This window comes from Mesoplodon mirus, assembly GCF_964341445.2.
Source record: "Mesoplodon mirus genome assembly, chromosome: 7".
Taxonomy (NCBI): domain Eukaryota; kingdom Metazoa; phylum Chordata; class Mammalia; order Artiodactyla; family Ziphiidae; genus Mesoplodon; species Mesoplodon mirus.
Window position 1 is genome coordinate 120,394,133 of NC_138983.1, and position 26,957 is coordinate 120,421,089.

The following is a 26,957-nucleotide window of genomic DNA, read 5'->3' on the forward strand; positions in this document are numbered from 1 at the left end:
TCACTTTCAAAGATCATTCCCTTTGGTATATATTGGAAAAGAGAAGGTTAAGACTTTGTCCCTTCTGCATTGTCCAACTGGCAGACCTACTCAGGGTTGTACACGCAGCTCCAGGGCTCCAGCTCCATTTAGGACCAGGTGCACTTCACTCCTGGTCTCCGCCTGCAAGTCCTAGATGTAACCTCCGTACGATGCAGCTCCCATTCACAGTGCCAGCAGCAGAGCCAGTGATCCACTGGTCAGAACTTAATCATTAGGAACATACCAAACTGCAGGGGAGGCTGGGAAATAGTCTTTAATGGGGGTGGATGCGGGGACATCTGCCTAGTTAGAATTCAAGGACTCTATCACTAAAAGAAATGTTTCTGCCACAACACTATTTGGAGAAAAAATGTTTTGAACAGAAGGAAGGTAATCAGGCTTAGAGAAGGGAAATTTTGAAAGTTACAAAATTAGTAATCTCATCTCAGCATTATCAAGAATAAAAGTTATCCTGTCAGGGTGATGTTTTTCACTGCCAGACAGATAGCTCTCTCTTGTGAAGACAGACATAGCAGGCTATCAAAGCCTAAACTTTCAATCCATATAGCTAATTCCCTTTGTTCTGATTCCATGCTCACTGAGAAATCTTCTTTTGCCCAGAGGGAGAGTATGTGCTCAACAGGCCAAGGCAAACATCGGTTTACCTGATGATTCTATTTCTCAACAGGTAAATATATTAGTCTCTTAGACTGGGTTTGGGCTTGTCAAACTAAGGGTTGGACCCTGGACCAAGACAATTATACCAAGAAAAATTCTACGTTATGAGCCTTCTCAGCAACCAGTGTTCCCCCAGTGACACCTCTCTGCACTACCAAGTGTAATGGTCAGGTATTGCTGCAACAGTACTGAATAACAAAGTGATCTAAAACATTTATTATTGCTCACATATCTGTAGGTCAACGGAGGATTTGGCTGATCTAAGTTTGGCCAGATAGCTCCGCTTCAGGCTGCAGGGGCAGGTCTGCTTCTCGCTACATGTCTGTTGATTGACAGAGGCAGCTCTGCCCCACATACTTTCTTTGGGATATACCTGGACCAGTGGCATATCTGAGCTATGTTCCTCTCAGAGAGTGGCAGAGAAGCAAGAGAACAACGAAAACACGTGAGGCCATTACCAGTCTAGGCTCAGAAACTTCTGGCTCATTCTGTTGGCCAAACAAGTCACACGGTCAAACACAAGGACAAAGGATGGGGAAATATACTCTGCGCCTTTAGTAAGAAGAACTTGAAAGTCACACAGTAAAGGATGTGGTTACAGGGTGGGGTGAAGAATTGGGGTCACTGTTGTAATCTGCATTAGGTTAACTGCATACATTAGCCAAGTCTATCTGGACCGAGGGCCAGGGTATCAGAGGGAGAACTCAGGGCACAATTTAATTATTTGGGCCAAGGTAACAGCTTCTCTAAGTTATAGCAGATGTTATAATTTTGGAAATAAATCCTTTGCAATTTACATTAAGTGCTCAGCTATCTGCACACTTACATATCTAGTTGCCTTATCAAACCTTCACAAGTTAAGGTAACTTTTATTGTTACCAAGAGTTAATTGATTTAGGCAAAGAAACTTGCTGAAATCCACACAGACATTAAGTGAAGAAAAGCAGGACTGGAAACAGAATATCTGATGCCAACTCAGGTGCTTCTATTCACCATATCAGCTCTCTCTTTGGTTGTTTTGATAATCAGGAATTTCTAAAAAGAATGTATTTTGGATGTGAAATGTTCTAATTCCGACATAAAGACGGGCTGTAAATGAACTTGCCATAAACATCAGCCCTCTTCCTGCCAATGCTGCTGCTTTCTGCAGTAGCGGAGCTTCCCAGTATTACCAGCTGATACTGAAACAGATCCCCCAGCCTGTGATCAATCAGGCCTGTTTGTCTAAAATTGCAATGGCTCAATCTGAGACCAAAACTCAGAAGTCAGTGGCCCAGATGGGGCTTCTGTCATGCTTCACAAGAGCACGGTACAGGGGAAGAGGCAAATCAGACCCACCTTCCAGCACTTAGTACTTTAGTTTCTGGACAGGAGGCTCACTTTATTATTTGAATGTATTTGAAAACATTTTGTTTACAACAAGAAGTAAATGTAAGACACGACTATTGTGGGAGTTTAGATAAAGGAGCACACATTGAGGGCTGGGTTGGTGAGGAAAGCTTTTCCAAAGGAAATGAGGTAACTCTTTCCTGGGGGAAAAGTGAGGGGTCATCTCCTTTCTACCACAAGGCTGAACAATCACCTACACCCATGTGCCCTGCAAAAAGTACTATTATTTCCTTGCTGGGCTCAAGAACACCCTTTGGCTTCTGGGAAGTCCACTCTCCTCTCGCCCAGAACTCCAACTTAGCCTCTCTGGACGCTATCCACGCTGTCCCAAAATGTGCCTGGCCAGTGGTCACCCTGCCTACTTGAGCGTCTGTTCTCTTCATCCGCCATTCCTTTCTCAGGTGTAGCCCCTGAGTGCCTGGACAGCGGCCTACCGAGCCCTGGCAGGTCTCAGAGTTTGCCTCTCTCAACTGCAGAGCCTAGGACGCTGGGAAATTGGCTGTGCCCCTGAGGGGTGGGGGCAAGATGCGGTCGTGTTTTTAGCCACAGTGCGGTCTTCATCGGATTTCGGAGAAGCCAGTCTTGGATTTCCTAGTCCCCGCACCCTGGGCAAACGCAGGATTTCCCTGGGAAGCTCAAATTGGGGTGGGGAGCTGGCTCCCCTCCTCTGCTCGCTCCCCTCGGGCGGGCGGGGGTGTCTGGCGCCGAGCGCGCTGGAGGAGGTCCTGGCGGGGGCGGGCCAGCCGGCGAGGCTGCCCTCTCCGCAGTGACGTCCAAGAGGGCGGAGGGGCGACGAACTGGCTCCGCGCCCTCCCCGCCTCCTCCGGGCGCCGGGTCCGTCGGTCCTCTGGAGATGCTGCTGCCGCCCTCCGTTGAAGTTGCGGAGCACGCCGCTGCCGGTCGTCCCGCTCCACCGCCGTAGCGCCCCGGCGTCCGAAGGCGCACCCGAGCCGGGCCATGCTGCCGGGAGCGGCGCTGCAGGCCGTGCTGCTGGCCGTGCTGCTGGCGGGGCTCCGGGGCGCGACGGGGCGCCTGCTAAGCGGTGAGTGCGCGCGCGCTGGGGCGGGGGCTGGTTCCCGGGCGCTGGGCTGCGGCACCCACTGCACCCCACCTAAGGCTGACCGTCCTCAGGGCCACGGTGCCTCTTCTCTGGCCCTCCGCGGAGTGGGTGGAGGGGTGGCGCCCCGCCCCACCAGTGGACTTAGCCCTGCGGCGCCCCCTACTTCTAGAGGGGCAATCGCCCGGCTGCTGAGCCTAGCGCCGGTTTCCTGCGTGTCCTGGACCGCGCGAAGTCCGTTCCCCGCCCAGGACTGCCAGAATACCGAGAGACGTAGGCTAGATGGGGCAGTGAGCAAACTGCCCCAGTAGGCGCCCCCTCGGTCCGCTCCACTGAGAGCGGCGCAGTATTCCCCGGGACCCCCACGCAGGGCTTGTCCTGCCCACCAAGGAGGTCTCTTGTCCCGGGAGACGGTGCATACAGTAGGGATTCTGGATCAGCTGTGCCGTGGGAACCCCAGCCTGTTACTCCTGGTCTCTTCTTGGGGGGAGAGGATGGCAGGATCCAGCGCCTGGAATAAGAGCGCTTAGAGATCGGGAAAGAAGCCTAGTTAGCGCGGGGCAAGCCCCGCCTGACTCAGGGGAATGACTCTCTCTGCTTCCTTCCTCCTGTCGTGTCACTGCAGCCTCGGACTTGGACCTCAGAGGAGGTACAGTGCTCTGGCTCCTTGCCTCTTTCATTTGTTCTGCATGTCGAGGCGGGGCGGGGTGGGGGGCGGCGGAGGGGATGTCCGTTCCCCTTTCTCAGGTTTCCTTCGCAGGCAACAGATTGGCCAAGAGGGATGGAGGAGAATGAAAACCTCCGCTCCGTTATCGGTGCTTCCGAAGCTGATTGAAGGAATCTAAAGTTGGTTTCAGGATGGGGTGGGGTGCAGGGTGGCAAAATGGGAGGGTAACCGAATTCAGCTGTTTGGGTGACGGCTGCACGGGCTCTGTCCTCGGTGGCCGCCCTTCCCCTTCCTGCAAATGAGAGGAGAGAAACACTTCCTGAAGGCAGGGGGACCAGATGCACCCTGGGCCTTCTTCCAGCAATGGCTCCCTCTGGCACTCACTGGCTGACTTGGGATGTGTGGCCAGCCTGGGCCATGCAGGAAACTCGTTTAAGGTGTTATGTTTTCCCTTGATAATCCAACGATGGAAAAGTGGGGACTGCCAGTAAATTTAACTCCACTTCGGGGGTGCCTGGGGCTCATTTGTTTTTCCTCTGCTGCCCCATTTGGAGCCACCTTTAAGGACTCATAAAGCTGAGCTGACCCAGCCTTCTCCCCAGGGAGCATCCCAGCCACAGCCTCTCTGGCCAGTGGTCCCTAGTCTCTCTGGAACACCTCCTTAGCGAGAATGTCCCACTTTTGAGGCCTCCTGGCTTGCTGATGGAGCAGTCCTCTTAGAGTTTCTCTATTCAGCAAAAGGAGAAAAGTGACAGAGAAAGGGAGAAGATGCAAAACTTTTACCACTTGTTTATTGAAAATTTCTGTACAAAAGCGATGAAAGAAGAAACTGAAAATAAGAATTCACAGGAGCTTTCCAGATTCTCTGTATGTGCTCTGTTCCCAGCTAAGCACTGAAAATGCAGTTAACTGCCTGTGGCCTTTTGCTCTGTATTCTGGACAATTTGGGGAATAACTAATGCTATCTGGCTCTGTGCACAGTTGCAAAACAAATTAGGAAAATGAGAACATTCCATGAGAGCTGGGAAGAGGTTCCCAAACCAAAATCCTTTATTCCTCGCTCTGTGGCAGTAATTCACACCCACAGCCCACAAACTGGCTCTGCATTGCAAGGGATTCCCCTTGTTGAAATCTGGTTTTCACTGTACATCTGGATCCAGAAACATGCTGTGTGTTCCTGTGGGTTAGGAAGCGGCAAGTGTTTCTGTATTCCCGGCACCTAGCACAGTGCCAGGCATGAGCATACATGCGATACATACTGACTTAACGAAGGAGCAATGAGGCTAATGTTTTGGGTGCAGCACGGCTTTAGGCACCCAGACACAAGCCAGGGTGGTGTGTACTGGTGAACGATTTTTTATCCGTCCTCAGTAGAATCCCACCCATTTGTCCTTGATAGCCTTCAGCCCTTCAGGTGTCAGTCAGGTGAGACATATTACATGGACTCCCAGTGCAACCTGAGCCTGTGGTGGCGTGGGGAGCAGAGTTCAGTGGTTATGGCTGTGACTTTGTAATTAGATCTGGGTTCTGACTCAAGTCATGCTACTGATATAGCTTATGTGGCCTTAGCCAGACTAATTTCTCTGAGCCTCAGTTTTCTCATCTGTAAAATGGGGCATAAACAATATCTACAACAGTGGATTACTATGAGTCTTCAATGAGATAAGGTATGTATGTAAATGCAAAAGCCCTTAGCATAGCACATGACATATAGTAAGAGTTCACTGAACCTTAGCTGTTGACTTTAGGCAAGACCAGTAGCAGAAAACCCCATGGATCTGATGCTTTTATCTTCTGCTTATACCATAGACTGGGTGAATATTCAGTCCTGCTATTGATACATACGCAGAGTGTTCCAGGGTAGAGGAGCCCACGCCTGACTTCAGAATGCCTCTCTTACCTGAAGGAACCCCCAAACAGAGATAACTCACTTTAAGCCACACTTAGTCTCCTGTGACTCCCTAATGGCATGCAAGTCTTATTTGTTTGCCTTTAAGCGAAACCATAAATCTTCATCTACCTCTCTTTTAAAGATTAATTTTAAATGTCTGCTTTTCAATAATCTGTAATGGAACAAACAAAACATGGAGTCTAAATCACTGTGTCTCCACACTGGAAGGGGTATTAATTTGCTCTGAGAGCTTAATGACACTAAAACAAACCACTGATGAGTAATCAGAATTCCTGCAGCTTCATTCAGATGCCTCCAAGCATCCCTGCTCTGGTATATGTTGGGGGCACTAAAATAGGTAGGCTTCTTTTTTTCTCTAGGTCAGCCAGTCTGCCGGGGAGGAACACAGAAGCCTTGTTATGAGGTCATCTACTTCCATGATGCTTCTCAAAGACTGAACTTTGAGGAAGCCAGAGCAGCCTGCAGGAGAGATGGGGGCCAGCTAGTCAGCATCGAGTCTGAAGATGAACAGAGACTGATAGAAAAGTTCATTGAAAACCTCCTGGCTTCTGATGGTGATTTCTGGATTGGGCTGAGGAGGCGTGAAGAGAAACAAAGCAATGGCACAGCCTGCCAGGACCTTTATGCCTGGATCGATGGCAGCACAGCAACATTTAGGTAAGTGTGTGGAACTCACAGCAGCTAACTCACTTGATGTAGCTCCAAAAAGAGGCAGGCTGGATCCACGGTGCCAGTCAGTGTGGAAGAGAAGTGCCAGCCAGGCAGAGCCCTGAGGGGATAGCAGTACTGGCAAAGCCACTGACCAAAGCAGTGGGGCGAAGGTGGTAAATCAGCCTTATCCTAGGCCCAGAGAGCTCTGTCCAGGAGGGTGGCCCAGAAGCACAGCTTCAGTGGCACACAATGCTTGAAGTCAGTCATTCTGGCTACCTGGCCTTTTGGACTAGAACCCCAGGGAGAGAATTTTTTTTAATTTTTATTGGAGTATAGTTGATTTACTATGTTGTGTCAGTTTCAGGTGTACAGCAAAGTGAATCAGTTATACATGCACATATATCCACCCTTTTTTAGATTCTTTTCCCATATAGGCCATTACAGAGTATTGAGTAGAGTTCCCTGTGCTATACAGTAGGTCTTTATCAGTTATTTATTTTATATATACTAGTGTGTATATGTCAATCCCAATCTCCCAGTTTATCCCTCCCCCCGCCCCCTTACACCCTGGTAACCGTACGTTTGTTTTCTACATCTGTGACTCTATTTCTGTTTTGTAAATAAGTTCATTTGTACCCTTTTTTTAGATTCCACATATAAGTGATATCATATGATATTTGTCTTTCTCTGTCTGACTTACTTCACTCAGTATGACAATCTCTAGGTCCATCCATGTTGCTTCAAATGGCATTGTTTTGTTCTTTTTTATGGCTGAGTAATATTCCATTGTATATACGTACCACATCTTTTATCTCTTCCTCTGTTGATGGACATTTAGGTTGCTGCCATGTCTTGGCTATTGTAAATAGTACTGCAGTGAACATTGGGGTGCATGTATCTTTTTGGATTATGGTTTTCTCTGGGTGTATGCCCAGGAGTGGGATTGCTGACCCAGTGAGAGATTGAAGGCCTGTGGGGCTGAAGGGCTCCAGACTGCAGGAAATTATGATGACGGGCAAGAAATTAGAGCCAAGATCTAATTCTCTGGATTGACCAAGAGGGGACTTAAGGAAGCCTGCAGTTTGTAGGGCCCTTCTAAACCCACAGCACTGGACTCACTTCACACACCTGCCCCCCCAGCACCATGGCATTGCCATCGTCCCTCCCTAAGAAAAGCAGTGACATGGAAGAACGTCAAAAAATATCAAAATTAAAAGGCAGGCATAAGACTGGAAGAATGTTGTAAGAAATTTAACAGTTATGATCTTTTTACAATAAAGAGTTTATATAAGTCAAAAAGCACTAAAAGTTTATAAAAGTTTATAAAAAGTCAGTAAAACCCCAAAAGATAAAGGGGCAAAAGACCTGAGCAAACAGTTCACAAAATAGAAAATCTAACTAGTAAACAGTCATATGGGGAAAACATTTAAACTCATTTTCAATCAAAAGAATGAAGATTAGAATATATCTTTATTACCTATTCCATTCAAGACAGCATGAAGTTCACCCATTATGCTGTTCAGATCCACATCTTCATCTAAGTTCCAGGAGTCGTTCCTCCAAGATTCTCGTGGGCCTCTCTCCTGGGAGAAACTTTAGAAAGGAAGCTTAGGAGGAACTACACTCCCCACCACTGCAGCTGGTCCCAGCGCCACGACTGATATTTATTGACCCCCCTCCTCCTCTGTGCAGTCTAGATTCCCCTCACCCTCTGTTCGGGGAGCCTCAATGGCTCTCGTACCTTGTGGCAGGACCCAGACCCTCATCCCTGAAGAGTGTAAGGCCTAGTCAACTTGCATTGCTTACGCTGGAGTGATTTCACTTTTTTATTTACCATCAAAATTGGGCACATGAGTACCAACAGGTACCCAAGTAGATAACCTGGCTGTCAAACATATCTCTCCCTGCCTGTAACAGCCGAGATACCTTTGCCTCGTGATTAGGGTCCTGCAAAGAGAATGACTCCTCTTCTTGCCTGCTGGTTCCTGGACACAAGAATCCCCAGATGTCCAAGTGGCAGCCATTGTTGATAGTTCAGTAACACTCTTGCTGTATCTTCTGGTGGAAGGATTCCCCCAGGAGATACCAGGACCTCTAAACCCACAGAGCTCAGCAGTGCAGAGACAAGAAACACAAATTCCCCAAGTAAGTACTACCAGTGAAGGTAAGCAGGGCTACTCCTCCTTTCATAAGCTATAGCTTTACAAAATGTATTTCTTAAAGAATAAGACCTGAAAGTCAAAATTACTTCTTTATCCATGGGCGGCAGAATGGATGTTGTGGTACCAGGCATGAAAACGACACTAATCTCCTTGTACCTCTCCATCAGAGCTCTTGGGTGACCAGGTGCATTGTCAAGGAGCAGTAATATTTGGAAAGGAATCTTTTCTTCTGACAGTAAGTCTCAACAGTGGGCTTAAAATGTTCAGTAAATCATATTGTAAACAGTTGTGCAGCCATCCAGGCTTTGTTGTTCCATTTATAGAGCAAAGGCAGAGTAGATTTAGCATAATTCTTAAGGGTCCTAGGATTTTTGGAATGATCAGTGAGAAATGGCTTCAACTTAAAGTCACCAGTTGCATTAGTTTCTAACACAAGAGTCATCCCGCTCTTTGAAGCTTTGAGGCCAAGCACTGACTTCTCCTCTCTAGCTATGAAAGTCCTAGATGGTATCTTCCATTATAAAGCTGTTTTTTCTACACTGAAAATCTGCTGTTTAGTTTAGCCACCTTCATGAATTATCTTAGCTAGGTCTTCTGGTTAACCTGCTTCAGCTTCTACATCAGCATTTACTGCTTCACCTTGCATTTTTCTGTTATAGAGAGGCCTTTTTTCCTTAACCTCATGAACCAACCTGTTAGCTTCAAACTTTTCTTCTACATCCCTTGGCTCCCCGACCCCAGAATACTCCTGGATGACACAGGATGATACAAAGGTCAATGATTCAAAATGTGCACTGCATCTTGGAGGATGATGCCTCATCCTCACAAAGTATTGCCTCTAAGCTGGTGCTTCAGCTGTCTTTTCAACAAGTTCATCCATCACTCTGTCAAACTGGCAGCTTCAGGATGGGTGAATATGTGATGTGACTAGTAAATCCCCTGCCTACTCCCACACCTCCTTTGCTATAAACTAGGTTTTTTGGTCTGATGAGATCTTATTTGGAATTCTGTGCGGGTAGATCAAAGACTGTGTAAGCATTTGGATAGTGGCGCTAACACCTTGAGGCTAGGAAGGCAAACCCATACCCAGATTGTATGTCTATTGCTATCAACATGAATCATTGCCCCTTTCAGGAAGGAAGGAGTCCAATGTAGTCAACTTACTACCAAATTCTAGGCTGGCCTCTGTTCCCAGCAGACTGGACGTTGGGCAGTAGCTAGATCAGCCTTGGTGAGTGGGAACGGCTACTGTTGAGCCCATGCATGGCCTCCATCCCTGCCACCATGGCTACCCTAGTATGTATCTATTATACCAGAGATGGGGCAGCTGATAACAGTCTGGCTGACATCAACTGGCTAAGTCATCTTGTCTCCCTGGTTGTTTAGTGCCTTTTCCATGCTAGAGGCTTTTGGGTGGGCTTTAACATACGATAGATTTTCATACTTTACACCTACTCCCATATGTCTATTCACATCACTCTATCCAAGAGCTCCTTGTCCCCAGTTTTCCACTCTTTATCCTTTTAGACTCCTAATCTACTGGCTAAGCTCTTTGCCTTTACCCCTGAGTTTTTATATAGTCTAATCTCTAATAACTTCTCTTTCTATACTAAGTGGTTAACTAGGTATATTAACTAAGCTCTGGCCATTGGGAGGATGTTTCCTTACCACTTGATCTTTCAGAATCACCTCTGAGTGGGACTGTAGTACAGCTGCTGCCCATTTGAGTGGTACCCCCATGCCTGGCTGACCTATCCATGAACCAAGCTTAGGCTGCCTTTATCAGCTAGTCGTAAGGGATTCCTTCATGCAGCTATAGGTGTAAGCTGAGGGACAGGCTCTGGTACAACAGTGGTAGCTGTCATGGCAGTCTGCTCTACCTGTTCATACAGTGCCATCTGGTCCTAAATATACCTCTTCCATCTTGTAATGAGTTGATTCCAGACCTGCCTTATCTTTTGACTAGGTATGTCTGACAGTGTCTCTCTTACACTGAGCAAGTTGGATTGCATGTTCTCTTGGTGCTCCTTGCCTAGTATAAAGCCAGGAGTGGCTTTGCAAAAGGTGATTTTTTTCTCATGTATAGATGATATGGCCTTGCTGTCGAATCTTAAGGGTTTGCATTGTGATTCTCTCGTTGGAGCTTGTACAGATTCTATATGGCATTATTTTTCTCACCACTGATACCTCTCATAATAGGGTCTGATGGATCATATGGCCCAAGTGGGAAGTCTGCTTCCATCACAGCCTAGAACTGCTTCAGAGTCCTTTTCTGCTCTGGTCCCCACTCAGAGTCACCTGTCTTTCATGTCAACTGGTATATAGGCCAGAGCAGTATTCCCAGGTGTGAAATATGTCACCTCTAGAACCCAAAGAGACCTACCCCATGCTATGCTTCCTTCTTAAAATTATTGCAAGATGCTTCAAATTATTGTGAGATGAAATAATTTGACCTTTAATTTGAAAGGGGTGTTCTGACATTCTCTAGATCACTAGACACCTGCACAGTTTCATGAAGTAGCAGGCCCCTGAATCTTCATAGCGTTTACCTCCAGCCCTTGGAGCACTTGAGTCTTACTAAGGCCCCCAGTCCTTGCTCATCTGGTTCAGTTAGCGTGATGTCAGCAATATGGTGGACCAGTGTGATTTTTTGCAAGATATCCAGGCAGTCTCTTTTCACATCATATTGTGACAGAGGGTAGGAAAATTAGTATAGTCCTGAGGAAAGACCATAAGTGTATACTGATGTCCATTCCAAATGAATGCAGACTGTTTTCTGATTCTCCTTCTGATACAGGTGAAAAAGAATGTACTCACCAAATCTACGTATTAGGTACCCAAGGATGTGTTAAGCAGCTCTAGCAAAGATACCACAAATGGCATCGTAGGTGCAACTGAGACTTCTAATTGGTTGAATTTGTGCTACTCCAGTGTCATCCTTCAGGATCTGCCTGGTTTTTGCAGGAGCCAGACTAGTGAATTATATAGAGATATGGCAGGGAGTACCATCCTTGCATTCTCTGGGTCTTTAGGAGGGACACTGCTTTCTGTCATCTTCGCCTGGATAAGATATTGTTTTCTATTTACTATCTTGGAGAGAATAGGGAAGAATGCAGTTTCAGAGGCTTCCACTTGACCTTCTCCACTATTATAGCTCTTACCCCATAAGTTTTCAATTCATATATTTTAGGACTGGGGAATGACCACTGGACGGATCCACTGTGAGCTGGTCCTGATCTCAGAGAGACAGCAGCAGTGAGTGGTCCTGAAGAGAGATCTTAGTTGTCTGCCCAGGAATTGAACCTGGGCAGCCTGGATGAAAACCAGGCATCCTAGCTGCTAGTCCACCAGGGGCTAGAGGCTAGAAGCAAAGTTCCCCTAGCTCTTACCCCCACTGGAAAATGCATTTCTCAAGGAGGCAAAAACTATAAAAGCAGGTACAAAGTTTATTATTAGAGACACAGCATAACATGTGGGAGAGCACACAGAGAAGCAGTTCGTTTATTTAAGACAGAAACAAGGCAGAAATACACACCTACAGAGAAAGGGTTCGGGCATCCTCTCTAATGAGGAGGAGTGTGGTAAAGAGGTGGTTTAAATCACTAATACAGGATAGTCCTTCTGGGTCTTTGTTTACCTTTGGCCGATTCTCTTCTTCTTTCACACCTGACCAGTCCTAGGACCCTCCCTAATATGCATGCGCAACTTTTTGCTAAGATGGATTCCACCACAGAGGCCTGTGGGGATATGTCCACACTTATTGTGGGGTGGCGCCCCCTCCCTTTTTGACCCTCAAGGAGCCTTTTTGTGCATGTGCAGACGAAGAAGTTTTCCTTGACCTCAGGAGTGGTCATCTTATCTCTTTATTCCTGCAGAGCTCAGCTTCTGCCACTAGCTTTGTCCTTGGAGTGTCTGGGTGAGAACAAAGCTTCAATTTTATTCCACTTGACAGACACCAGCTGTCCGGCCCAGGGGCCCATCTATCTCCTACTTCAGTCCTGGGCCAGAACTCCATTTAATACTTGGCCTCAATATGCTCCCACTCAAAAGGGTAGTTTTAATGACACTTCAAGTCTTTGGGTGTCAGTGTTAACTTGCACTCTGTGTCCAGCAGTCTTTGTAATATTTGGGTATTCCTCTTTCCCCAGTGTATGGTTACTTGAGTAGATGGCCATAGGTCCCTTTGGGAGAATAGAGGAAATTACCATGTGCACCTACTGTGGTGTTGCAGGGTCCTTCCTCCTTCTAGCAGTGAGTTCCAAGCCTGAAACCTGGCTCAAGTCCGGTAACTAGATGCCAGCCATAATATTCCAACCATTCCATCATCTGTGAAATAAAATAACATAAAGCCATAGGGCCAGTGGGGAGGAGAACAGACAAGCAGGAGGTCTACCAACAGGGTTGGAAAATTGCCTGGAGGTGACTAATGAGGTGCAGAGCCCGGCCCCAGTCAGGATCTCCAGCTCTCCAGACAGTGTCCAAGCAGCCTCGCAAGCTCAGCTATCATCCAGGCAAATTCAACCCAGTGGATTCAGCAGTGGATTTTCCTTTCAGTGAACTGCAGCACAAGACTCAAGCAGAGCCATATGAGGCTGCTACACAGAGAGCTGTCTCTTAGCTGTCTCCTAAGGAGGGTCTCTGACAAGAGCTAGGCAGAGCAGCAGGGCTCATCTAAATAGCCTGAGCATCAGGGCAGATCTGGGCCCCGGAAGGAAACTGCTTAGGTGAGTACCCAGGCGAACTACAAAGCCCAGCCCTGAGTCAGCACATGGGGTGGGTGCTCGCAGCATGTAAACTCTCTATGGAATCTAAGGCTTTAATCGGGCACCCACATATCCAACCGGGTGGCAGGATCATTCAACTTCAAGTACCGTTGGGGCTGCTAGTGCGCCCCATCCAGGAGCTAGGGACACAAAGACAAGAAATCAGGCGGCAGAGGCTGACGCTCATCAGCCTGATGAAGTAGAAACAACTTAAAACCTGAAGAAGACTACTTGGGCCTCCCGCTTTTGCCCCCACTCCATCTCTTGCTTTGAAGCCTCTACATGTTGGAAAGTCTTGCTCAGATGCTTGAATTTTCTGTCCACTCCTCAGAGCTAGGAAGGCAGCTACGGCTGTTGAAAAACATGGGGAGATGGAAGCAGGGCAAGCTCTGGATGAGATAAGCCATGCCTCTCTCAATGCATCTGATTTCTAAAAAAAAGAGAAACAAAACCCAGTTAGCCAAAAGCAAAAAGGAAATAAGATCATCCAGACTTGCCCTGCTGGCTGCTTTTTCTCATGATTCCTTTGCAGACATTATATGGTAATATATTCCTCCCTGCAAAGGCAAATGTCAGATGATTGATTGTGATGTCCGTATTAGAAAGCGTGGTTCTACTTACTGGAAGCACTTCAGTTCCTCCCTGTCTCTTAAGTTCCTGGCTCAGTGGAACTGGATAGGAAAACAAAGGCTTTGAAGTCTTGTGGTATCCTTCTCCAGTTGCCTCCACTGTTGACCCCTTCCCTACAGGAACTGGTATGTGGACGAGCCTTCGTGCGGCAGCGAGGTCTGCGTGGTCATGTACCATCAGCCATCAGCACCCGCCGGAATCGGGGGCCCCTACATGTTCCAGTGGAACGACGACCGATGCACCATGAAGAACAATTTCATCTGCAAATATTCCGCTGGTAATGAATCCTCTCCCAAGTTATATGGCTGAATTCTCAACCTCCTCTCTCATTTCATAAGCAGCTGCTGGTGCCAAGAATTTGTCACGGTCTCTGCGAAAGCTTGTTGCAAATGCCAGCAGTGTTAAACGTTTGGGAGTTCTTGTGAAGGGAGGTGTAGTGACACTTCCTCACTGAGGAGTAATTCTAGCACAGGAGAGGAGTATTAGATGCTAAGAGAAAGGAGGAAGAGATGAAAGGGTCTAATTTATGTATGATAAGGCAAGAATTATGAGAACTTCAAGAAACAAAAAGCCCTCCAAGTGGACAATTATAATTCTTATTCTTTCCGGATATGAGGTTGTATGCTGTAGGAGCTTGGAATACAGTAAGTCCCTGCATACGAACCTTCAAGTTGTGAACTTTCAAAGATGCGAACCTACGTTTGCATGTCCAGTCCCGTAAGTTAGTTCACGTGTCTGGCGTACATTGTCACATGCGCGCATCCTCTACAAGTGGTTGTGCTTTTGTGTACTTTACTGTACAGGACTGTACAGAGTATAGTAGTACAGTACCTTTCTTTCAAGCCCAGGATGTCCTGAAGCAAGTGTAAAAGCAGTGGCTATGTAGCTGGTACTGTACTGTCCTGTAAGATTTAAAATGTACTGTACTGTAAGATTTAAAATGTTTTCTTTATGTTTGTTTTTTATGTATTATTTGTCTGAAAAGTATTATAAGCCTATTACAGTACAGTACTCTATAGCCGATTGTGTTAGTTGGGTACCTAGGCTAACGTCGTTGGACTTAACAAATGTGCTCTCCGAATGGAACTCGTTCGTAGGTAGTGGACTTACTGTAAAGAAGAAATGTGAAAGGAAGCTGGCCATTGTTCCTGCAAGTCTTCTACCAGCCACGTGACATTATTTTCTGGGGCTTTAAGGAAACAGAATAATGACCAGAGGGAGGTAGATGGTAAAATACACCAATTTTACTGACACTGGGCAGATAGAAGTCAATTTAATGAGCAGGCTTAAACTCCTTAGGGCACCCTCTAAATACATGCCTTGCAAATTTAATTGGCGTTTGCTTCTAAATCTGTGAAGGGTTTTGAATTGGCCACAAGCCTGTAGTCTCACTGTGCTTAGGTTTCCCAAACTCCTCCATTATGTTGGACTTGGATCTACACGTGAAGTGATTTTTGATCTGTTACGGAAGTTTCTCACCTCCCTGAAGCCAACTGCTTGACCCCAGTTCTGCATCCTTTCCTGACAGAAGTAAAATGACTTGTTAGTTACATCTATTGAGGGACTAAACAATCCTGTCATTTTTAAATTGTCTGAATTTGACTGTGCTTTTGCTGCTAAAGTTGTTTTTCCTCCCTCTTCACCCCTTCGGATGAATTCTCTCCAAAGACCTGGCCTTCCCCACCATACAGAGTTGTCTCAGGCAGGGAGGTTACAAGGACTGAGACTGGCTTAGCAGGGCACTTTTTTTTGTTTAATTTTTTTTATTAGTTTCTGCTTTATAACAAAGTGAATCAGTTATACATATACATCTGTTCCCATATCCCTTCCCTCTTGCGTCTCCCTCCCTCTCACCCTCCCTATCCCACCCCTCCAGGTGGTCACAAAGCACCGAGCTGATCTCCCTGTGCTATGCGGCTGCTTCCCACTAGCTAGCTATTTTACGTTCGGTAGTGTATATATGTCCATGCCACTCTCTCACTTTGTTCCAGCTTACCCTTCCCCCTCCCCATATCCTCAAGTCCATTCTCAAGTAGGTCTGTGTTTTATTCCTGTTTTACCCCTAGGTCCTTCATGACTTTTTTTTTTCTTAAATTCCATATATATGTGTTAGCATACGGTATTTGTCTTTCTCTTTCTGACTTACTTCGGCACATATATACAATGGAATATTACTCAGCCATAAAAAGAAACGAAGTTGAGCTATTTGTAATGAGGTGGATGGATCTAGAGTTTGTCATACAGAGTGAAGAAAGTCAGAAAGGGCACATTTTTAGAGCAATTAAAGCAAAGGCACTTGTTACAAACTGGCTGCCCAACACTTCTGTTCCTCATATCCTATTATCTCCATGATTTAAAATGTTGTACTTTTTAAATATTTTCTGAAATGTGAGATTTTGACATTTGTTTTCATAGCCTTTTATTTTTGGACTTTGAACCTAGTTAGGTTTTTTTTTCTTAATCATAATCTTTATTAATTTTGCTACTGCCTGATTTAGACTGAGTCCTGGCAGGAAAAAGATGGCACACTCAAAGGGTTTAATGAGAAGAGTATAATAAAATGATATTTGCCAAGGTGTGGGCACAGAGCATGAGATGGTGAAGTGCCCAGGAATTAGCTACAATGGGAAGTTGTTACTACCCCCAGGTTTCAAGGAGCAAAAGGGAGGGACTCCAGAGAAAGCTTGGAGTCATGGAAGAGGAGCCTCCCAACAGGAGCTGTAACCAGAGAACGCAGCTACTGTCAAACCACAGTGACGTGTGAAGGGGGCCTGGGGGATAACTACCAGGACCCCTCTCTTCTCCTACCCTCTAATCTCCTGCTTCTGCCTCCTACTGGTTAAGTCCAATCAAGAACCAAAGGACAGGACTTCCCTGGTGGTGCAGTGGTTAAGAATCCACCTGCCAATGCAGGGGACATGGGTTTGAGAAGGTCTGGGAAGGTCTTCCCTGGTCCGGGAAGATCCCACATGCTGTGGAGCAACTAAGCCCGCACGCCGCAACTACTGAGCCCGCATGCTGCAACTACTGAAGCCTGCATACCTAGAGCCCATACTCCGCAACAAGAGAAGCCACCGCAGTGAGAAGCCCATGCATCGCAATGAAGAATAGCCCCTGCTCTCCCACTCTCTGCAACTAGAGAAAGCCCGCGCGCAGCAGCGAAGACCCAACGCAGCCATAAAAAAGAGCCAAAGGACAAGGGAGCCACAAGACACAGTCCATAGAGTTCAGCCTCCCAGGTCACAGAGAAGGACCAAGAATAGATCCAGCAGAGAGAAGTGGGCACACGGAGAAAGACTAACACATTGCCTTTACGTGGCCCCCCTCCTCAGGATAAGTTCACACACCTCAGCACGCCATAAAAAATTGGCTTGATCAGACCCTTGCCTGTCTCCAGCCCCAGTTCTTACTACTCTTATTCCTCCCCCATCCCATTCCTCTCTGCCCTCTGTGAAGTTCCCCAAGAGCTCTTAACTGCTGTTTCCAGTGCTTGGAACACCCTTCCCTCTTTCCCAGTCAGCTCATTCTCAGCCTTCAGGTTCAGGGTAAACGTTACCTTCTCTCATCACAACCAAGTGCAGTAGGTGATGCTTGATGATAATGATGATGATGACGATGGTGATTTTCTATAAGGGGCGTTATTAGGACAATCTGCAGAATTTGAATAAGATCTGTCGATTGGTTAATATTATATATATCAATGTTGATTTCTTGGTTTTGATAGCTGTACTATGCTTATGTTAGAGTATTGCCCCCCCTCCCATCTTAAATACACACTGAAGTATTTAGGGAGTAAAGGGTAACTATGGCTGCAACTTAGTCTCAGGAAAAAAGTTATGGATGCGTCTGTATGTGAATATATATATGTGTATGTGTGTGTGTGTGTGTGTGTGTACAGATTTAGATATAGACTTGTAGATATAAATATATAGGATATATATAAAGAGAGAATAATTATATAAATGAAATGATAAAATGGTAACATTTTGGTGAAGGATACATGGGAATTCTTTGTACTAGTCTTGCAAATTTCCATAAATCTGAAATTATTTCCAAATAAGAAGTTTTAAAAAATCACTTCCTCTGGGAAGCATCCAGGGCCCCTCAAAACTAGGTTAAATGTTCCTCCTATGAGGATCATAACACCTCACACACACAGTACTTTAACTGCCTGTTTACAAGTTTGTCCCCTTCACTATATGGTTGGCATGAGGTCTGGAAATATACGTGTTTGACCAGTTAATCCCTGACTTGATGGGCTAGGGGAAGGTCAACCAGTATGGTTGCAACAGGATGGCACAACATCCCCTTATACCAGAGGGCAAGGGACAGGTTGAAAGATAGCATCTAAAACTAGATTTGACAACATGACCACATAGAGTAGGTGGCATGCTAGCCAGATCTTATCACTTGATTCCTCCTGGGGTGTGCTAAAGGCATAGACACATTCACTGGAAATCAGAGACAAATCATCTGAGGCCATGTGTCACAGACCATTGCAGCAATTGATGGAAGTACTGCGTTAATTTGCCATGTTCACTGCAGTTTTGCCCAGTGGATTGAACTATGGAGGGACAAGAAAATGACTACATCATGTAATGTCTTTGAGTATATGATGTATTGCAATATATCACAAAATTAGTGTGTTAATATTCTCCTGTACTTCTATATTTTATTGCCATCCTGTAAAATATAAGATCCTTAGAGGGCTGGGACTACTTTTCACTTGCTATTGTATCTCTAATACCTAGCACAGAGTTTGTCTCATTGTGATTTTAATTTTTCATTTGAATTTTTTTTTAAATTAAAATCCCAGTTCAGTTACTTATTAGCTGTGAGATTTGAGCAAGGTGTTTAATCTCCCTGTACCTGAGTCTCCTCGCGTGCAAATTCAGAACAGCATTTACCTCATAAGGCTATTATCAGGATAAATTGTGTTTGTTTTTAATAAAACATTTAGAGCATGATGCTGTTTCTATCATATAGCAGACATTTTAAATAAATAAATGGATTTGCATCATCTGTACACACACACACACACACACACACACACACACGATTAAAAGTTTCCTTTCTGACTAAAACTTCAGAATAGCTTTGACATCCTGGCCTTAGGACTGTGAATTCTAAAATTTTGACCTTATGGACCCTGACGCTATGATCCCAGAGCATCTGATCAGTGTAGAGTCACTGCCAGTACAAAAGGCTGACACACTTTCAGCCAAAAGTAAAAAAATTGATGTAGGTTGTCCGTGCAGCTATCCTGAGGCTCTTAGAAATATTTTAAATGACTTGTGTTCTAGATCACCAGGCTCTGCCTTGGGGCTGGCCATGGTCTACTTAGTCCCGGACCACTTCCACTGCTTGGAGATCAGTGTTTGTTGCTCTAAAATATCCCCAATAGGAATTGATCAAATGTCTTGGATTGCTTTACAACAGTGCAGGCCTGGGTGTAGCCAGGGAGGAGTGGGGATTATTGTTGAAATCAGATTAGCCATATGTTCCTAAGAGTTAAAGCTGAGTGATGGTACCTAGGGGTTCATTATACTGATCTTTCCACTTTTACGTATATTTGGAAAATCTCATATTTAAAACTCTTAATTTTAAAACTAAAACGTTTACTTTTTAAAAAAGAAAAAAGTACCCAAGTAAAGCTGGGGAAAGGCTAGCCTTTGTGCAGAAGAGATTCTTTGGACTTACTAACCTGGTTTCTAGTGTCTGATAATACTAAATGAAATTTGTTGGACAACTGAATGAACAAATAAATGGATGCCATGCTCTGGCCAACTTCATTCGATGGCATGGAAATTTACTTATTACTCTCATTCTTGTTTCTTTCTGCTATAGAGAAACCAACAGCTCCTTCTACAAGGCCTGGAGGTAAGACTGTCAATTGAGATTTGAGTTAATTTGGGCTGTTTCACAGGTTTAGAAGCTTTTCATAGGTTTAGAACCACATGTTCTTTAAACCAGATTATTCAGCAGAAAGATCACTGGTGTTAACCCTGACCCTTTGGACAGGTATATGCCACACCGGACATGACCAGTAGTTCATTAATCTCACTAGCGTTGTCTTTCCCTCAGATATCTGAAAAGTAATAGTTGCAAATTCAGTTTGGGATGTTACTTGTCATTACTGACAATATGAAAGGAATAATCCAATCTAATGATCCAAGAAGCAAGTCAAACTGATAATTTATGGTCCTAGAAGTGAGTCATTGGCCCTTCCCCTTGGCACTTCAGTACTTTATGGGCCTTGATGTCAGCTGCCTGCTGGTTGTGTCCATACATGATTCTTGGCAGCAAGTCTCACCAGAAAGATAAAGACAAGTAAACCTCTAGGTCAGCAAATTCAATTCTTTACTTCCCTGGGTTTATAAATGGCACTGGTCACAATGCTGGTGCTTTTTGGCATCCCACCCTGAAGCTGGTAGGACCTCAGAGAATATCTGGATTTTGGTGCCTTTCTCCAGGTTCTCAAGTCCATGTGTCTCTCTCCAGGTGAAGGAACAGAGACAGCAATGCCCATACTTCCAGAAGACACAGAGAAAGAAGATGCCACAGAAACACTGAAAGAAAGCAAAGGTATGTACAGAACTCTCCCAGAGAAAAATAGATAATAGGACTCTCTTGATCATGAATTCCCCATGATTATATACCCTACTTTGTTCTTTCCCACAGCAACTTAAAAATGGAACCAGACAGGGCACTTATGACTTTGTAAAAACTGCATTATAGGGCTTCCCTGGTGGCGCAGTGGTTGAGATTCCGCCTGCCGATGCAGGGGACACGGGTTCGTGCCCCGGTCCGGGAGGATCCCACATGCCGTGGAGCGGCTGGGCCCGTGCGCCATGGCCGCTGAGCCTGAGCGTCCGGAGCCTGTGCTCCGCAACGGGAGAGGCCACAGCAGTGAGAGGCCCGCGTACAGAAAAAAAAAAAAAAAAAAAAAAAAAAAAAACCTGCATTATATGTTAGATTTTGTCAGTGAAATACACAAATGGAGCTATCCTAAGACAATTGGGGCGATTAGACAAGACAGGAGGTAAAAAAAATCTGCATGAAGACAGATGAGGCTTGAGAACCTCCCAGAAGTTGTTTGGGGGGAGGGGAACTAGAGAATGGATGTAGAGAAATAAGAGCGGAAAGACCCAGGCCATGATTAATATTTCTTTATGAGACAAATAGAGGAAATGGACATAAAAGATAAAAGAAAATGGAGTGGGCTTCCCTGGTGGCGCAGTGGTTGAGAGTCCGCCTGCCGATGCAGGGGACACAGGTTCCTGCCCCGGTCCGGGAAGATCCCACATGCCGCAGAGCGGCTAGGCCCGTGAGCCATGGCTGCTGAGCCTGTGCGTCCGGAGCCTGTGCTCCACAACGGGAGAGGCCACAGCAGTGAGAGGCCCGCATACCGCAAAAAAAAAAAAAAAAAGAAAAGAAAAAAAATGGAGTGATAAATTGGAGTGCTAATGGACTTTCAACCTCAACTCTCACCTTGAGTTTCAAGAGGCAGATCAGGGCTGGTTACTAGACTTATCATGGTGATCATTTCATAATGTATGCAAATGTCAAATCAATATAGAATACATCTGAAACTAACATAATATTATATGTCAACTATATTTCAATTAAGACAAAAAAGAGAAAGATCTGAGTTTTTGTCACTGGGCAATTTTTTAAAAAATACTTAATTTTTCAGTTTAGTTATTTGCATAATAGAAGTAATAACATTTTTCTCACCTACCTGAGAGCATTTCTGTGTCCATAAAATGAAACAGGATAGTGCAGTACTGCAATTCAGTTGTGACACTAGCCACCCCATGTTAGCACAGACCCTACAGGTTAAGGGCTCAGTCCCCAGCAAGACTGCCCTCACTTCAGATATCAGCCACAAGTTCAGGGGTCCCCAGTCCACCCACACTTCTAATCAACTGGCTACAATTCCAGGGAGTGCCCCATCACGTTCAATAATTCACTAGAACAATTTACAGAACTCAGGAAAACACCATACCTATGACTGTGTTTTATTCTAAAGGATACAAATCAGGAGCAGCCAAGGTCTGGGAGGGTCTTGAATGGGGACTCTCTGTGTCCTCTCCCTGTGGGATCAGGATGCCTAATCACCTTCCTGGCAAATCAACGTGTTCACCAGCCGGAAGGTTCCACTGCGCTTTGGTGTGCAGAGATTTTCTTAAGGTCTCATTATGTAGCACAGTTGATTTGATCATTGGCCGTGTAATTGAACTCACCCCCTAGGCCCCACCAGCCCCCATCCTGAGACATCTCTGTCAGTATAAACTCTGATCTGGTCTGAAGGGCTCATGAATAAGGAAGTTACTCCTATTTCTGAGAAATTCCAAAGATTTAGAGCCTCCCGCCCAGGTACCAGGGACAAAGCCCAGTCAGATTCTTTATTATACAACAGATGTAATGTGTGAAAATGCTTTTTAAAAAATCCAAAGTGCTGTGCAGCGGTGGGTGGCATTTTATTGCTCATTGTTACTACGGTGGTATTTAAAGTAGGTTTTGTTTTGAGGGTTTTTTTGGTGGTTGTCAGGTTTGTAGCCTCACAGAAAAACAAAGCTACAGCCTCTGGATGGTTGAGAATCTTAACCAGTAGAAGTAGGAAAGGAATCAGTCCCCAGTCATGGATTCCTCCCAAAGCCCCTTGAGGGAAAATTCTCTGGTTCTAAGACTTAAGTCTTAGGAAGGGTAAGGATGGTGGACCTCTAAGTGCCCTCCATAGTCACTGCTCATGGGCCCAACTGGATCCAGTTAGCAGTCAGAAACGTCAGTAAGGCTCTACAGTCTGATTCATGTGTTACACATGACCTTCTCATACCTGGCAATAACACCGAGACTTCTGGCTTGTTTCCTCTTTCCTCCCTCTCCCCGATCCCACCTTGGAAACTACTGTTTCTGTCCTTAGAGTCAAAGACATCAGCACCCCCAAGCAGCCTCATCTTTGTTAACAAAGAGGAAGAACGAGAAAAGAGATCATCTGTTTCGTCTGAAAAAAAATTTTAATTAACAAAACTGCCCCTCATATATTTTTCAAGAAACCCAAAAATGTAAACTTCTTTTCTTTCTATTACTTCAGATAATAGGACAGGTAGAAAAGCCTCACTCATTGAAACTGGAAGACTTTGCTGTCTAGATAACTGTATCTATTTCCTTCCAGAATGCGCTCCGTGGAATGCTCTGTGTTGATTATGCTTTTTTAAGCCTGTTTTGAAGCACACAGAAACACCAGTAATGCTGATAATGTGTGCTTTTCTTTTCAGAAGCTGCCTTGAAACTTGCCTACATCCTAATCCCCAGCATCCCCCTTCTCCTCTTCCTTGTGGTCACCACAGGTGTATGTTGGGTTTGGATCTGTAGAAGGAGGCAAGTAAAACCTTCATCATGTAAACCTTTGTGTTTTCTGAACTCTTCAAGATTTGGACTCCATTCAAAGCCACGGCAGCCCCAAGAGAATCACTTCTACAGATTTGAGAGTAAATTTTCTGATGGGCTCAGGGCACTCAGAAGTACTAAGCATTGTGCTTAGCTGTGATTAAGAGAGTGATCTTACATTCTTTAATTTTTGTGTGTGTGGAAGATTTTAAATGACTTGAGGGGTGAGACTGTGTTATTCATCTGTGCATCCACACATCACTCAGCAAAGTGCTCCCATGCATGTATGCACTCATTCCAGGAATGCTTGTTGGGTGAGTGAAGGAATGAACAGTGAGCCCTTTGAAAACGACTGTTACAAAGCCTGGCAAACCACTGAAACTAAACCACTTAATTCAAAATGAAATAGCCAAATCCTTTTAATTGACTTTTAATTGAATTCACAAGTGTAGATTGCTACAAAATAGCTGCACTAAGTAGCCTAAAGCACCTCTGTTAATGGATCATGTGCCACCATTTTTGAGGTAACCAGAGGTCTTCTCAGCTACCTTTTTTATTCCCCATCATGATGGTCTACATAGAAGAAGGAAAGCAAAGGTACAGTTTAAGACTTGACTCCCTTTGATGACCAATTTAAGATAAACTAGTAAGATTCCAATGAAGACCCTGCTTCATTTAATAATAACTTCCTTATAGGATTCTTAGAAGAATTAAAGCAGTTAATATATGCAGAATGAGTATATAGTAAGCACTCAAAAATGTTATCTCTTCCTATGATCGTTTTCATTAGTTAATTCCTTTTAACCTAAGAATAGAGTTCAGTTCAAAAACTTGCAAATATATTTTCTAACTGCTTACTCTGTGGTTGGGTCTTGATTTCCCTCCCTTATCTATCTATTTAGCACCTCACCGCAATGTGGGATTGTGGCTTTGAAGCTGGAGTCTATCTCGGGGCTTTAACCATTTTTGTGCCACAGACCCCTGTAGCAGTCTGGTGAAGCCTATGGATCCCTTCCCAGAACAATATTTTTAAATGCATAAAATAAATTCCACTGGATTACAAGGGAAGGAATAATGCTGTTATATAGTTTAGCAAAATATTTCCAAAAAGTAATGTGAAACAGTAATACATGTGCGCCTTTATTAATGCTTCTTTATTTAGTGGTGAGTATAAATATCATAATACTGAAGTAGAGATAAGCATAAAATATTTTGACATCTTAAGTAATAACTGTGATGTGATATGAAAATATCTATGATTTCTGTTGGTGAGCAAGTCAAGATATTACTAGTGGGAATTCCCTGGTGGTCCAGTGGTTAGGACTCTGTGCTTTCACTGCCGAGGACCGGGTCCAATCCCTGGTGGGAGAACTAAGATCCCACAAGCCGAATGGTGCAGCCAAAAAGAAAAAAAACAGAAACAAAAACAAAAACAAAAACAAAAAAAGCTATTACTACTCAGCTTAACTGCCCACATTCAAACCTGAAGGACAAGCTCAATTTCACTTAGAGATGGATTTTTTTAAATGTGGGATTTTCCCCCATGCAATTCTATCCATGGACCCTCTGGAGGCTCTGGGGATCCCAGAATCATCACCTCTGTTCTGTGCTCTGGCAGCAGTGAGTGATAGATACGTAACAACCCTTTCCTCTTTTATTCCCACCCCACCCGAAACCTTGACCTGTAGGTTGAGGCAGGTGAGAAGTGCAGCGTAGTGACTGCCCAGAATGACTCCCTCCTGCCTGCACAGGGGCACCGGGATGTTCTCAGTCCCCTTGCCCGCTGAGCCCTGGTTCTCTTTACTCCTAGGAAACGGGGACAGCCAGACCCCAGCACGAAGGAGAAGCGCCCCACCTGGCCCGCTCCTCAGCCGGGGAACAGCCCGGACCTGGAGGTTTACAATGTCATACGAAAGCAGAGCGAAGCTGATCTAGCCGAGACCCGGCCGGACCTGAAGAACATCTCATTCCGAGCACGCTCAGGAGAGGCCACTCCCGACACCGTGTCCTGTGACTATGACAACGTGGCCATGAACCCATCCGAAAGCGGGTTCGTGACGCTGGTGAGCATGGAGAGTGGCTTCGTGACCAACGACGTTTATGAGTTCTCCCAAGACCGAGTGGGAAGGAGCAAGGAGGCCGAGTGGGTGGAAAATGAAATATATGGTTATTAGGATGCACGAACGATCCCGGAACTGACAAGAATGGGGAAGAAGAGAGAAGCAAAAGTCTATTTTCTATAAGGAAAATACTCAGAAGGTCTGTGAAAGTGCTCAGATCAGGTCCTGGGGGTGAGCATGAGAGCCCCTGTTGGATCCGCAGTTCGGGCTATATCCCTTATCCCAGTCCCTCACCTGGCTGGAACTTCTGAGAAAGCACCTTGTCCAGCGTCTGGCACACAATAGAAAATAAACAAATGACTGTTACAACTGACTTTCAAGGGACAATGCTTTCACTGGGCGGGGGGGGGTGGGGGGGGTGGGCGGGGAGGGGAGTTGCTGTGGAGCTTGGGAAACCAGCCTCTAGGTTCTGTTTCTCTTGCTCTGTACAGCAGCAAACATCATCACAAAGAGACAGAGAGTACAGAATCTTTTCAAAGCCCGCCTATGCCAGCCTCGAGCTGGGCTGTGCAACAGCAATTCTTATATCTATTTTTTTCAAAGAATCAAATCAAATAAAAAGCAGGAAACAGAATGTTAGTCAGTCTGTGTCGACAGCCCTTCTTCTGCATGTGGCCTCTGGGGACCTTTTTTTCTTTTTCCTGACATCCAAACTTGGAAATATCTAACTTGGAAACACTTTCGAAACTGAAAATGAAGTTTGAATCTAGGCTTCTCGGCTTGTTTGTGTTCCCAGCCCTGTTACTGCACGTTGTTCTGTTTGTGTGTTTGTTTTAATGCAGCATCAACATAGCATTAGTAATAATGCTAATTATTTTACCTTTTTGTTTTCGGGATCTGACTATTTCAAAAACTTTTGGACTCAAATGCAGAGAAAAGTCACCTAGCATGAGTCATTTACCAGATGAAGTTCTGAAGGTCATTATTTAAATCACCAACAACATCCCTCTATCAGCTTAATAATTTTACTATTTTAACCATTCCTCATATGTCTTGTTTTTGAATAGTTTGTAACTTTGCCTGACACATGGAGCCCCAGTCTAGACAGAGTAAGCTTGTCTGGGTCGGAGCAGTATCAAATGTAGTGGATTCTAATCAATGCCAATTACCTGCCTTACTGAGGCAGGGAGCAGGGTGGATAACAAAAACATCATTTATGCCTGCTTCAGGGAAGTGTGTTCTGTGGCGTTAACAATATTTCAAGCAAAAAGAGTGACCATATAGTCTGAAGGACTGATTCATGGTCCAAAACACTGAAGTTCCCGTTTTGCATAAGACTTCCTGGCTCTGTGATCTGTGCCTTTATCCGCCCCTGTTCCCCTATGCTCTGGCCCCTACTAGGCTGCAAGCTCCATGAAGGAAGGGATCCAATCTGCCCTGCCAGCCGCGTACCTCCTGCACCCAAGACAGTGCCTTGCGTAGAGAAAACCATCAATACTCGTTGGATGGAGGAACAGTTCCTCTTTCAGAGTGATGTAAAATCACCTGAGTATTTCAGCTTAAAAGTTTGGAGG

The 26,957-nt window shown here is 45.2% G+C and overlaps 1 protein-coding gene across 1 annotated transcript; it reads left to right on the forward strand.

Annotated features, from left to right (window-relative positions):
- Window positions 1-2,861: 2,861 nt before the first annotated feature.
- On the forward strand, window positions 2,862-25,788 carry LAYN (layilin). Its single transcript, XM_082626595.1, has 7 exons — window positions 2,862-3,130; window positions 6,084-6,381; window positions 14,050-14,207; window positions 19,778-19,810; window positions 20,432-20,515; window positions 23,212-23,314; window positions 25,134-25,788. The coding sequence occupies exons 1-7, from the start codon at window positions 3,046-3,048 to the stop codon at window positions 25,495-25,497; spliced, it is 1,125 nt and encodes a 374-aa protein (XP_082482721.1). The 5' UTR covers window positions 2,862-3,045; the 3' UTR covers window positions 25,498-25,788.
- Window positions 25,789-26,957: the final 1,169 nt, after the last annotated feature.